Here is a 14418-nt window from a genome sequence, read left to right as displayed (position 1 = left end):
GTCCCTTCCATCCCCAAAAAATGTTTACAACGGCTTCAAATGAAAGCAAAGAGAATGTATGCCATCAGGTTAAGGAGGCATTTATGAGGTTTCTTTCTACAGTCCATGCACTACTGGAAATTGGATTATTCTTTTTATATTTTTGCCTCTTTTTATGGGCTCTAAAATGTTGTTTCCCTGAGTGTACTTCTGCCAAGGATATATCCCAGTATGCTGATAACCTAAAGGATTTGCACCTTATCCAAGGTCTTCCTCTTTTGTTCTCCACCATTCTTGGCAATTGAGTATGCAAATTTCCAAATCTAATCCAACACCTATGAGTCCCTCTTCAGCCAAAGCCCTGTAACAGTCAAAGCAGCCACCAAAACCAAGGAGGCCACTGCCCAAACATCTGGCCGCTTTGGTTCTTGTGGCTTTGGTGGATTGTATCCAGCCACCATGTACCTGCTGGCATCGACCTGTTTGATTCTGGGCAGTTGTGGCCGACTGCTACCAACCCAAATACCTCATGGCATGCTGTATCACCAGATCTAGTCAGCCTCTCAACAGCCTTTCATAACTGATCTAGGCATGTCCAGATTCCATTACAATTGTTGGCCTCCCCTACCTCTGCTGGTTGACTATTCCAGGCTTTTTCATCTTATTCTTTGATTTGTATAGTCCCATACTTAATTCAGTATTCAAGCCCTCTTCCATTTCTTATCACCAAGTTTTGTATCATCCATATAGCCACCAAAACTAGCTAGGCTGTTGTCCAAAACCATCCAGTGTCCTCTTGCTTAGTGATGTTTTAGGTTTTTAACCATGATCCCTCGATGCAGGTCAGCCCTGTCTTCTTGGAAGTCTGATGCATCTGTACCACTACTGCTGGGGTTTTGACTGCCCCTGTGTGCAGGCAAAAAACCTGAAGCAGTTGTACTGCCGCTATTAGGGTTGTAATCACTGTTCCATGCAGGGTACCCTCAGGTAGTTATCGGCTAACCATGGTAGCCTTATACCATTGCTCTTAAAATTTAACCAAGCCTGATACAATTTTTCTTCCACTGTCTGACCCTTGGCCTTTGTTTTCCTGTTTTTTGCCTCAAACTTTCATATGACTGAGCAAACGCTCAAGCCCGCTTGATGTCAGAGAAGTGGATAGTTTGCATCCAGACAATATTAAACAACCCTCAAAACCACACTTTTAATCATTCACACACCATAACTTTCAGAAGAAATCAGTGACTCGTTCTTGATTCTCCAAACCACTCTCATCAGTAACTTTGTTTCTGATTATTCACTGTCCACAACTTCACTGCAAATCAACTTACTGCCAGCTCATTGCCCAGCTTTTGAATGCCATGGGAGGGAGGATGTTGCAGCACATAGGCGAGAATTGCTGTGGTAGGCTCCTGCAACACACAGTGGGCCAGAAGGGAACCTCAGCTGCAGGCTTCTTCAGAGAACAGTGAAAATGGAGAGGTGAACTGTATTGGCAGTCTCCTGCAGCACATAGTAGGAGGACACTGCTGTACATGGAGAAGAGAACCACAGTGACTGGCTCCTGCAACTAATGAGACCTTCGGTCTGCTGTCAAAGAATACAGTGTGAAAATGACCACCAAAAGGCGCTTTCCTCAAACATTTTACAACCCCTGAAAACCACAATATTTAATCAGTTACTCTCCACAACACCTTTAAATCACAAATCCTCAGTTTATCGTTAATCACAGAATTAAAAGAAAAAAAAAACATTCAGCAAAACTTTGCAGGTTTCTATTTGTATAGAATAATGTAAAGCTGGTGGGGCAAAAACAATCATGTTGAGAAACAGGATGGGTCACAAGTGTCTTGAGTTCAGCTAGTTTAAAGGTGTTCTTTAGAAGCTTGAAGTCATCTAAACATGAGCCCAGATCTCTCTCAGAATGAAAATAAAGCTTTTACAATATAGCTTCCTGCTCATAATCAAGCATTTCAGTTTGTTTTTGAAGCTTTGATAAGGTTTGTTTATTTATCCCTATTATTGTAGCTTCAGTGGCTGCTGGATAACTATGAAACAGCAGAAGGAGTGAGCCTCCCCAGAAGCACCCTTTACAACCATTACCTTCGACATTGTCAGGAGCATAAGCTAGATCCCGTCAACGCTGCCTCCTTTGGGAAGCTCATACGGTCAATTTTTATGGGGCTCCGAACAAGAAGACTGGGCACCAGGTTAGTATTGAATCCCTGGATTCATTTCTATAGATACTTCAAAAATATTCTTTCAGTTAAATCAACATAGAATATTAGTAATTGTGTTTTTTCTGGTAGAGAAGTACAGTTTTGTAATTTCTTGTGTTGTTTCACAAAGGGGGAACTCCAAATATCATTATTATGGAATCCGTGTGAAACCAGACTCCCCTCTAAATCGACTACAGGAGGACATGCAATACATGGCTATGAGGCAGCAACCCATGCAACAGAAACAAAGGTATGTACCTGATATTGGAGCAACGTATTTATAAACATGCATTCATTATGGGCAGATATTTCCTTCTAATCAGTTTATGTGCCAGGCGAGAATAATCAGAACTGTATAAAAGGGGTTTCTCCCCCCCTCCCCTCAATACGTACAAATTCTTATCTCCTTGATATCCAACAATAATTTAATACTTATCAAATTAGCTGTGCTGTGTTGATGAGCCCTAGGACATGCTTAAAGAAATGTCTAAATGTCTTGACTGTTTTCCAGTTTCTTGTAGTAGTGCAGATGATAGGAATTTAGGGGTATATTTTCAGGAAGGCACCTAACTTTGCAGTTATGTGTGTGTGCTTTTAAACCCAGAGAAAATGAGCCAATTTTAACCCAAGGTACCTACCTAAATTCAATGTGAAAATCAAGTTATGTGGCTAAATATAGAGCCTACGAAATCTAATACACAGCTCCCAGAATGCCTCTTTTTGCGTGGCCACATTTGTTTGCATCATGAAAGTGTGGGCATACTTCCAGGTGTCTGAAAATCTATTTACCCACATAAAACAGAAGTCAGCTATAACTCTATTTTTTATTGTGTAAAAGGCAACTAAGGCTTTTAAAATGTTCACCTTAAGGAATAAAGTGCCTTCTCATGTGATTCCAGTAGATACATGTACAAGAAGAATACTTTTGTATCGGAAGCTTAATGCAATGAAGGATAAATGGATGATAATTACATATTTCCTTCTATAATACGCATGGTGACTTCAAGTAACCTCACTTTAGATAATTTTTATTCTGAAAAAATAATTTTTTAAGGAACTGACTTCTATACATTATTTAATCAATATGGTAATACAACCAGAAGATTCCAAACCCTCCATTGTTTTCATTGCACCAAAACACTACCCCTTACCACAGCTTGCTCATTAGATTTCCAACTGTTGTCACCATGCTCAGGGGTTTATCATCTGCCTCCTGGCAGCTGTGGGGCCTCTCTTTTAGTTCTTTCCGATCTTCAGTTTTTCTTTATAGTGTGTATGAATGATATAAGGCCCTGTTCCTGCCTCAGTACCACCCCTTCTTCTAGTATCATCTCTTCTCATATCAGCTCTCTTGAAGGAATCAGTGTGCCAGCAAGTTCCTATACACAAGAAACAACTGAGTGACATCACTCAGCTATCACCAAAAGACCTGGTCTTTATAACAGAATAGAAGTAAATTCAATAGTTATGGCAGTTGCCCCTGATGGCTTGGAGATTTATCCTGTAAACACTATGGTGATACATTATTTTCACTTCCAAAAACAGAAAAATACTTTAAATTTTGAAATATATATATATTTTTTATGACTGACTTGATTCTAATTTGGATGATTGTTATAGTGCAATGTTTTCTGTTGCTGTTGTCATCCTTTCTTAAGATTCTATCCAGAAGGAATAAAATATGAATCTATAATTAGTAAAGAATTATTTTGTATACAGAGTAATTTGTAGTCTAGTATCTTTAAAAGTTAGTTATTACACGCTGTCAGGTTAGAGGCATACCAGAAGAGGCTGGATGGCCAGCTGAAGGTTGAGCTAAGGCTGGTAAAATGAGGCCTAGCTTGGAAGACATCTCAGCATACAGCTGTATTACTGGAGAAGGCTCAGGATTAGGAACACAGGAGAGACACATAAAGCCGGAACACTGGAGCAGATTGTGGAACTGCATATAGAGGAAGAACACTGGACTGAATATAGAGCAGGAACACTGGAGCACGACTATAGGACTGGATGCAGAATAGGAACGCTGATGCAGACTGCAGAGCTAGATGCAGAGCAGGAACAAAGCCAGACTAGCCAGGAGTCTGTTGTACCAGCAAAGTTGTGTCTCATTGCTGTCCTTATATACTATCACCAGTCAAAGCACACCCTGTGCTGATCCATTGGGACCACCTAAGGGTTTGTCTGACTACCTGGCAACAGAAGTGTAAATGTTCCCTGGCTTTTCACTGATTCTTTATCTCCCAATGCTCTTCAGCAGCTTCCCGATCTTTGCCGTGCAGAGTTGACATATTTATTTTATTTAAAATATTTATAGTCCGCCTATAGTAACAAAGTCATGCTAGGCAGATTACAATATCAACATAAAACAATGATATAAATTACACAAAAATTTCAATCATCACTTACATACACAACATTTACTTCATATGTGTATATATATATATATATATATATATATATATATATATATATATATATATATACACACACACATATATACATACACACAAACATAAACATACTATAGAATACAATCTGCCTATAACTTAAAGTAGGAATGGATATGAAGACTTCCTGAAATATGTGTCTTTAGTTTCTTATGGAACAGTTTAAAATTTTTTCTTATTGAAAAAACTAACATACCATAATTAATGTCAATGCAAAATATTAATTCAGAATTGTGGATGACCATCATATATGGGCACTAATGTGTTCTGTGGATAAACATTATTCAGTGTGCTTTGCACATCAATTCTTGCCACAATATTTAATCATCGGTCATATTTTTAGTTTTTAAGTGATGCAAAATTAGCTGAATTGTGACAATATTTTGTGTTGACATTAATTATGGTATGTTAGTTTTTTTCAATAACATTTCATCTTTACTACTACCATATTGAGAACATCGTTAAACAGTGACACTATCTCTACTTGTGAAACAGTTTAAAATTTGTCATGGTACAAAGCTCTTCTGACAGACTGATCTTTGATATTGGTATCCTCTGACGAATTGTCCTCTAATTAAGAGGAGGAAGCGGATTGGTCTGAGAGGCCTAATCTCTTTAATTCTTCTGACATAAGCATATTGAGATATGTGATTGCAGTATTAAATCTGAAAGTTAAGGAACCTCAGAGAGGTAAAAGGAAAACTCCATTAGGGAGAAAAATCCCCACTAGAGATAAGATTTTTTAAATACATCCCATTATTGAAGAGATTATTGAGAATAAATGGGCTAATCCACATAGGGAGGGAGCCATTCCTAGATGTTTGTCTAAACTTATTAGACACCTGAAGAGAAAGCTGAACTATGGAGATTAGGTTTGTCTATTAAGGATATTGTGGATATACAAATGGAGGCAGCCTCATTTAACTCAAAACTCTTTTTAAGAGAACTCTTACAGTAGCTTTTTCTTTGGGTTTTATGTTCATTAGTTATCATTTAGGCACATTTATCAAGCATCATAAACATTTACTTTATTTTTTTATTTGATAGACTGGATAAGGGACAGAATATATGACAACACACGCAGCTGCACGATCTGTTATAAGAGAGAGGCATAATTGAGGAAGAAATGCTGACACTCATTCAGATGTCAAATGTTTCAAGGCAACTAAGTTGATTAGTTTAAATGCTGTACATCTTTTACTCAGTTGGAGCTAGAATTTAGTATTACATGCACTCAAGAAATCTTCTTTCTAACCAGTTTCACAATTCTTAATAATTGAGACTTTTTCTCGTAGTTATGTGCTCTGCTAGAAGGGTCAGTAAACTTCAAGTCTTGAGGCTGACAAGGACGCACAGTAAGCCTCCTCTGGTTCTCATGTGTTTGGCAACAAACATCTAGCAGATGCCACTTTTAACTTTGTAGTCATATTGACAAAGCCTGACATGAGGATTGTATGCCAGGAGAAGTTTATGATTTTAATAGAGTTTTCATCTAAGGCACATTTAATGGGGTGCCTTTCGAGAGTCTGGCCCTGGTGGACAATATTGTGAGGGACTCGAAAGAGATTACCAAGAGTTTGTCTCCAGGAAAGGCAGACACCGTAAACTTTTCATTTTAGGCCTTATTGGAGGGTTATAAGAAGAGATACAGGGAAGATCCAATATTGCACTTAGCATGTAGGTTGTGTCTACTTGTTCTCCTCTTGTGAATTTGGGCTTTCAGCTTGTCTTTTCTGTATTGGGAGGTTTATTCAGCTTATGGGCTAATGAAAGGGTAAAGTCAAGGCTTACCCTGTTAGATTCAAAGAGGATAACTTTCAAACCTATTCACATTATTGGATTTGCACACAAAAGTGGATGCGTGGAGATTTATAGAAGTATTTTATAAACTATGCAGTGGGTTGCTGTACATTTGTATAAAATACCACTTAGTTCAGTTTTGATGTTTCAGTTTGCATGAATATTTGCCTGCATTGAAAACGCATACTCTATTTTATAAACATACGAGCATATATTTTAAATGTGAAAAAATATAAACATGTACGAGTAAAACCCTATTTATACACAGAGGCAGGTATATTTTAAAATATGCGCACATACTTGAAATCACCAGTCTGGCAGTTCACCCAGTCTGTCTCCACTTCACCGAGACCCTCCTAGTACTTCAGCCTGAACTCCTCCCAATTGACCCATTCATCCCCCCAAAAATTGACAACAAATGAGTCTGAAATCAATTGTGATAGATAATTAGCAGGTAAACAATTGCATGAATAAATTTCCTAATGTATTCACATGAATCTCTTATAAAATAGCAACTTCGGGGGGGGGGGGGGCACTAGAGAGCAGCCGAATAAGATGGATGCCTGAAAACTTGGCTCCACACCTCCAGCTGATTTATTGAGGTAAAACTGCGCACAATAGTGTCCCTTAAGCCCGATTATAGATAGCCGATATGGGGAAATCACCCACCATGTCCACAAAACGTAATCCGGGAGATCTAAAACACTTCGCGTTTAGCAAACATGCGGACAACTTCCCCATTGATGCGGACGCACAGGCCGCAAGCGGCGAGGATGAACCGCCACACGTGGATCCGAATAACCGCTCCCCAGATACGGGGAAACCCCTGGATTTACCCTCTCGGATGGAGATCCGTGGGTGGTTTCAAGAATTATGAGCGGAAATTCAGCAACAGTCCCAGAACATGCTAGCCTCTATGGCAGACATACGAGAGGATATGGCGACGCTGAACAACCGCATCAACAAAATCGATCTCCGCATAGACCACCATGATGAGACTCTGACCTTGATCTTGGCTAACTGGAAGACGGACCGCACGGATATTGACCAGTTACTTGACAAAATCAAGGACTTGGAAAATCGCCACCGCCGTTGTAATTTACGCATCAGAGGCATACCGGAAAAACCTGCCTTTGCGGATGCCTTCCAGACAGCAGAGAGCATTTGCCGCTTTATGCTTACCCAGGATTCCGCACCCATAGAACCCTGGGCACCCGGCCAAACATTAGGGCCAGGGACATAGTGATTTGCCTCCACAATTATACCCAAAAGTCACAAATATATAATATATCCAGGAAACAACAAACTTGGATATGGGAGGGGCACTCTATAGCTATCTTCCAGGACCTAGCCCCGAACACTCTTCGTAAGCAGTATGAATTGAAGGAGGTTACAAGTTACCTTCGGCGAGAACAAATCAAGTACTGGTGGATTTATCCATTTGGATTGCAGTTCTCTTTAAAAGGTGCATCGCTTCACATCAGAGCAGTAGCGGACGCCATCGATGCTTTCAAGAAAGCGGGAATCCACCTCCCTGTTGAAACTCCTAAAATGGCACCGGCACCATCTTCAGCGTTGCTTCCTCCCAAATGGCGCAGAGTGGAGAAAGGCGGCCGCAGACTACAGCAGCAATCAGGAGGATCCACGGCTGTCTCGCAAGTGCAAGCGTGAGGACTAAACCAAGATTCTGGACATTGAAAATTTTTCTAAAGCTAATACAGCACACACTCTCGTGCGACCAACATTGGTATGGTGGGATGCGCAGTTAAATAGCATTGCTGTTCATTATGTTATGTTTTCGTTGCAAACATTTTGCACAGTTAGTTTTGCACGGCTGAGGGGGGTGGAGGGTGGGAAGGCGCCTTATCCTTGCTTGTCTGCTGCAGTCTCCCGGGAGGGGGTCAGTCCCTTTATTACAGATTCCCAGGGGAATGTGCACAATCCAAAACGAAATATCTGTCTCATTGCTACTTTGATACTCAGATTTCCTATCACAATCTGTCCTGGCATAGTAACCACAGAGAGCTGCAGGAGGTAGTTAGCATATTATCAGCTTTAGATAGTTTATTTATTTATTTATTTTTAATTTTTATATACCGACATTCTTACATCCGATGTAAATCATACCGGTTTACATTAAACAGAATAGCAGGAAATACATTTCCATAGTCTAATACAAAGAACATTTCTAATTTAAATTATTAACAAGTGAAAAGAAAAGGTAAAGAATTAGAATAAAGTTTAAATAAAAGAAAAATATAAAAGGGTTTTTTTTTTTGTTTTTTTTTACAAGCACAAGGGTTGCACGAAGGGGTGCACAAAGGGGAGGGCCTCTTCAACCGTCGCTGGAGCTCCCAACTATGGCAACTAGGTTATTGTCTGTCAATGTGAAGGGGATTAACTCTTATCAGAAGTGCCAACTCCTATATTCAGAGATTATTCTTCATAAAGCCCAGATAGTATTTCTTCAGGAGACCCACATGCGCAAGCGGCATGAACACCTGCTCACCCCCAAGGGCTTTACCAGCATTTACTTAGCAGCAAGCACTAAAGATTCTCACTGTGCAGTGGTAGGTATACTCATATCGTCAATGGTTACACATGTAGTGCTTAAGCAAGTCCTGGACCCTGTGGGTCGATATATTTTGTTAAAAGTAAGACTGGGTACTGAAATAGTAACTCTCCTCAACTTATATGCTCCTAACTGTAATCAATCCTCCTTTTTTCAAACCATAGATGATATGCTGTTAACACATGCAGAAGGTTATATAATCATAGGAGGGGATTTTAATGTGTCTTGCAACCCTTCTTTAGACAGTTCTTCAATGCCTCAGGGATCCACCACTGGAGCACGCTGAGTTCTACAAACCTTGTTAGCACACTGGGGTCTCGTAGACAGCTGGCGTTTTTTGTTTCCACATTCTCGTTCATATACTTTTTTCTCTCAGCCATGTGTATAGCACGCACGTATAGATTATTTTTTCTGTGCTAAGATGTTGCAAACTAGAGTGTGTAAAGCGGATATTGGGGTTATTACATGGTCCGATCACGCACCCATCTTATTAGATGTACGGTTTCGTGACACTGACACCGGCCTCAAATTTTGGCGTCTGAATGAAAGTTTGTTAAAAGATGATATCTTTACACAATCACTGGTTAAGAATATGCAAGAGTATTTTCAGCTTAATACCTCCACGACCAAAGAGCTCTCCTGGAATGTTCTAAGGGGGTAGCAAAGGGCGTACTGATCTCCTATGCATCCCACAAGAAAAAATTAGAAGAGTGCGACAGAGTAAACCTGGTCTCAAAAATTGAATCCCTGACTCGTGACCATGCCAACTTCCAATCACCGCTAATATTGCAACGCTTGTCCATGGCTCGAGCTGAATTGAAGGTGCTTGACGACAAAATACTCCTTTATCAGATAGAATTAATGCGACAGACATATTATGAACAGGGTAACCAAGCCAGCCGTTACCTAGCCAGGCGCCTTAAATTACAGCAAGCACACAGCTCCATTGCGAAAATTAAGGATTCTAGGGGAAACTTAGCAACCACACCTACTCACATCAGGAAATGCTTTTCCCAATTCTATGAATCTCTATACTCCCTAGACACCACCATCTCTGATGACAACATACATAATTATCTAGAAAGTGTAGCCATGCCCAGCCTCACCACGGATCAACAACAATATTTGGACAGACCCATTAGTCCGGTGGAAGTGGTAGCGGTCATCAAAGGCTTAAAATCAGGAAAGGCCCCAGGACTGGATGGGCTATCTAGTGCATATTATAAGTCTCTCTCCTGTACTGGTAGCCCCTCTTACCGAGATGTTTAATTCCTTGAAAGAAGGGGGTTCTCTACCACCGCAATCAAACACTGCTGGTATCACGGTACTGGAAAAACCGGGCAGAGATCCCACCATATGCAGGTCTTACCAACCCATATCTTTGATCAATTTAGACCTCAAGCTGTTGGCTCGGATCCTGGCTCTCTGGTAGCACAATTTCATGCCATTACTGGTCCACAATGATCAAGTGGGGTTTATCCCTCAAAGGCAAGCTGCGGATAATGTTCGCAAGATTATAGACCTGACATGGTGTGTGTCCAAACACAACATACCTGCTCTGCTATTATCGGTGGATGCTGAAAAGGCTTTTGACCTGGTGCATTGGCCGTTCCTGTTCAAAGTTCTAGAGAAGATGCAGTTTGGTCCTAGCTTTTTATAATGGCTAAAAACGTTATACGATCACCCCAGGGCACGGGTAAAGGTTAATGGGAGTTATGGCAACAGTTTCCCCATCGGGAGGGGCACGAGACAGGGGTGCCCGCTATCCCCATTACTATTTGCACTATTTTTAGAACCCCTCACGACTTCCATTAGACATTTGCCTATGATTAGTGGGGGAAATAAGCTCCAAACTATCGCTCTTTGCCGATGACACCCTATTCACCCTTACCGACCCCCTCCGCTCTCTTACAGGAGTGATGACTGAACTAATGAGATTCGGTAATGTGTCAGGCCTGAAGGTCAATTAAGAAAAATCGGAAATCTTGAATATTAATATGCCGCAGGCCTCTATCGAGACAATCCGGCACCCATTTCTTTTAAACACGCGAAAGGCTCCCTGAAATACTTAGGAGTTAAAATTTGTCCTTCTACATCTGATCTCTTCTCAACCAACTATATTCTGTTAGTTAAAACGTTAGATAAAGATCTGCATAGATGGTCTCATGAACATTTCTCTTGGATGGGCCGAATAGCCATCGTAAAGATGAACGTATTACCCAGGTTTTTATACCTATTTATTACCCTTCCCATTCATATTCGGAATGAAACGATACGCAAATGGAAAAAGAAGATCTTCGATTTTATTTGGTGGCGCAGACTTCCACGAGTAGCTCATACAATCTTGTATCACCCCAGGGGACAGGGCAGTTTAGGGGTACCTAATCTCTTGGGTTACTATGCAGCAGCCCAAATAAAAGCCATCTTGGATATGCACATGGTAGCCCATCCAAAACAGTGGATGCGTTTCGAACAGGCTATGGTGGGCAATATGCCCCTACAAGCTATGCCATGGCAACCTTCTTCCACTTGGCAAAAGAGGCTCCACCACCCGTGTACATTAGAAGTTACTATGCAGGTATGGGGACAATGGAAGAAAAAATTGGTGGGGGATCTTTCTTATTATCTTTCGCCTTATGTTTTTCATAATACCCACTTCCCTCCATGTCTTCCCCCTCAGGCTTTTACAAATTGGGTCACCTTAGGGGTATACCAATTCGACCATGTAATACAGCTAAATTCATTCATGGCCTTTGACAAACTGTGCAAAACATCTAAACTGTCGGTGAATAACTTTCTGCAGTATGGGCAACTCCGCCATTTAGTGATGATGGTGCAAAGAGCCGCGCAAATCAGACCAGGAAAGCCTATGTTTGAGTTACATTATCAGGGAGCTGATAAACTGGGTGGCAAAATATCTAAAGTTTACACCTTATTACTGGCGAGAGGGGGGAGCAATTCCCTCACTGTAGAGCATGGGATTCCGACTTGGGCACTCCCATTACCCAAAAAGAGTGGAACACTATATATCTGACTGCTCACAAATGCTCCATATCGGCCTCACTCCAGGAAAATTGCTATAAATTGATATATAGGTGGCACATTACTCCGGCCAAACTCCATCGGATGTATCCATCTGTGAGTGCTTTGTGCTGGCATGGCTGTGGGGACATGGACACTTTCTTCCACATTTGGTGGCAATGTGGTAAAGTACAAGCATTCTTGAGGTCTGTTATTGATTGGTTAACTCGTTTAGTGAGGATTACTATTGCACATAATGCTATCTATATTTTATTGTCCCACTCAGTTCCACTAAACCTCAACAACTGTTTTGCCAATAAGTTTTCATAGCCGCGTGCTGTGAACTGGCTTTACTCTGGAAGCAGGATACCATTCCGTCCTTACATAAGGTAATATTATGATTGAACACTAATTATCACCTAGCCCAGCTTACTGCCTTAAAGAATAATCACCTCTCCATGTTCAGACAGATCTGGGACCCTTTCTATCCATGGCAAATAGCTCAATCACCGAATTCTGACCGTATTCTCACAAAACCAATACGTTGTGCTCGCTTAGTTTAGGTCAGAAAACTTAGCTGGGAAAACGGGGGGGTCCTACACAAAGCCCTGTGCGCCACTATGTTTCTACTAAAGGGGATTCTTTTTCACATTTGAAGCTGTTGTGTACCATTGTTGTTTTATACATTTGCACACTACTATCTGTGAACCGACTCCATCTATCGCATGACTCTCAAGTAGTCTTGCTGGGACATCTTTCTTGGTGCTGTTTTATGGACATCTGCAGTAGTACTTTTGACGCCTTTGGACTGTGCTCTGGAAGGGGGGGGGGAGGTTACGGGAGGGGAGGGGAGACTATTGGTTTAGTTTGGATAACATCACTGGTTTGTAAATTTTGCATTTGTATCCATGCTGGCTTGTATGTTATACTGAAAGTCTTCAATAAACATTTGTTAAACAAAAAAAAAAAAAATGGCAACTTCGATATTTACCTCTTGGCCTTGCTATGGAATCCCCCAGACTGCCCCTTTTTTGCTCAGGTAAATGTGCACGAAAACAAAAATGCACACATACTTTCACTGTTTAAAAAAGAGCATATACACAAATACTGGCTACTTTTGTGTGCATATACTATTTTTACACGTATAACACCTTTGAATATTTACTCCAAAATCTGGCTGAACAATTGGAGAAGTATGAAAAGATCATAGGTCTGAAACAGAGAATGTGGATCTTAGAAAAGAGTAAAGATAACTTTGGGACATTGGTTAGATATTTAATTGAAGACAATAGGATGCTGAAAATGAGAATAGAGAATTCTATGAAAATGTAAACATTTGCGATGCATTAATTTTGCAGGAGTAGTTCCCCACTTGAAATATTCAAACATTATTTGCTGGATATGGGGTTTGCACCAATAATCAAAGCAAAAGTACGCACATACACTTGCTTTGATGATTATCCCAGGAAAAGCACCCACAGAGATTTAAGCCTACTTTTCCGGAGAATACAGTTTCCCTTGGACATGCGTGTAGATATGAAAATGTCATCTATGCATATTATTTTCCTCCTCCAACCTAAACATGCTCTTGGGAATGCCTCCAGACAATGTGAGTAAAATTATGTGCTTTGTAAATCAACGTGTATAAAGTCGCCTGCATTGATGGTAGGTAATTTTCAAACAGCCCGTTTGAAACCTGCCCTCCCCATATGTAGGAAAGATTTGTGAATTTGAGAGATGCTGAAGTTTGATTGGAGTCACAGTTTTTTTTAAATATTCTTCTAAGTGTGTTATTAGATAGTGGAATAATGTGTTTTTTACTATGCCATGAACAGTTATGTACTTTCCTTAAGGCTGAAAATAGATACTCTGGGGTGGAAAGTGAGTCTGGCAGTTTTATTTCCTGTTTTATTTTGATTATCAAATTAGTGAGTCATGTGCTCTAGGTTTGGTCTTTTATTGATGTATTGACACGTCTATCCTATTGAATTCAGTTCTTGTAAATGTTTGCTGGGGATAGTTTTTACAATGTTGAGACTGTTGGATTCTCCTCTTCATTGTGTTATATATAGCATTATTTGTTATTCCAAGAGTGTTTGAATTGTTGGAAGAAAGTTATAAAATGATATAAAATATAAAAAAATAAAAAACATACAATTTTAAGCCTTTTAGCAGTCCATAGCCATGCAGTTCTTCAGTTTTCAGAACCAAGATAAAGAGAGATGTGATTCAGGCAAGTTGCCTTTTATTATTTATTTTATTTATTCATTTATTTGATTTATAATTCCCTTTTTTGACACTTCAAAACAGATTACATTCAGCTACTGTAGGTATTTTAAATGATATTTCTGACCTGTGGTATCAGGTTCGTGGTCAG

At 40.2% G+C, this 14418-nt stretch overlaps 1 protein-coding gene across 3 annotated transcripts in view; it reads left to right on the top strand.

Moving 5' to 3' along the window:
• The window catches only part of RFX3 (regulatory factor X3), a 703712-nt gene that overhangs the window by 487284 nt on the left and 202010 nt on the right, over positions 1-14418 (top strand). For all 3 annotated transcript variants that reach the window (XM_029613424.1, XM_029613416.1, XM_029613406.1), the window contains 2 exons: positions 2008-2189; positions 2329-2448. In XM_029613424.1, the coding sequence (XP_029469284.1) occupies positions 2008-2189; positions 2329-2448 (302 nt within the window). The remainder of the gene's footprint in view (positions 1-2007; positions 2190-2328; positions 2449-14418) is intronic.

The sequence above is a fragment of the Rhinatrema bivittatum genome, chromosome 1 (assembly GCF_901001135.1).
Source record: "Rhinatrema bivittatum chromosome 1, aRhiBiv1.1, whole genome shotgun sequence".
Classification (NCBI taxonomy): domain Eukaryota; kingdom Metazoa; phylum Chordata; class Amphibia; order Gymnophiona; family Rhinatrematidae; genus Rhinatrema; species Rhinatrema bivittatum.
Note: the sequence above shows the minus strand (reverse complement) of the source record. Positions and strands in the feature narration are given on the sequence as shown.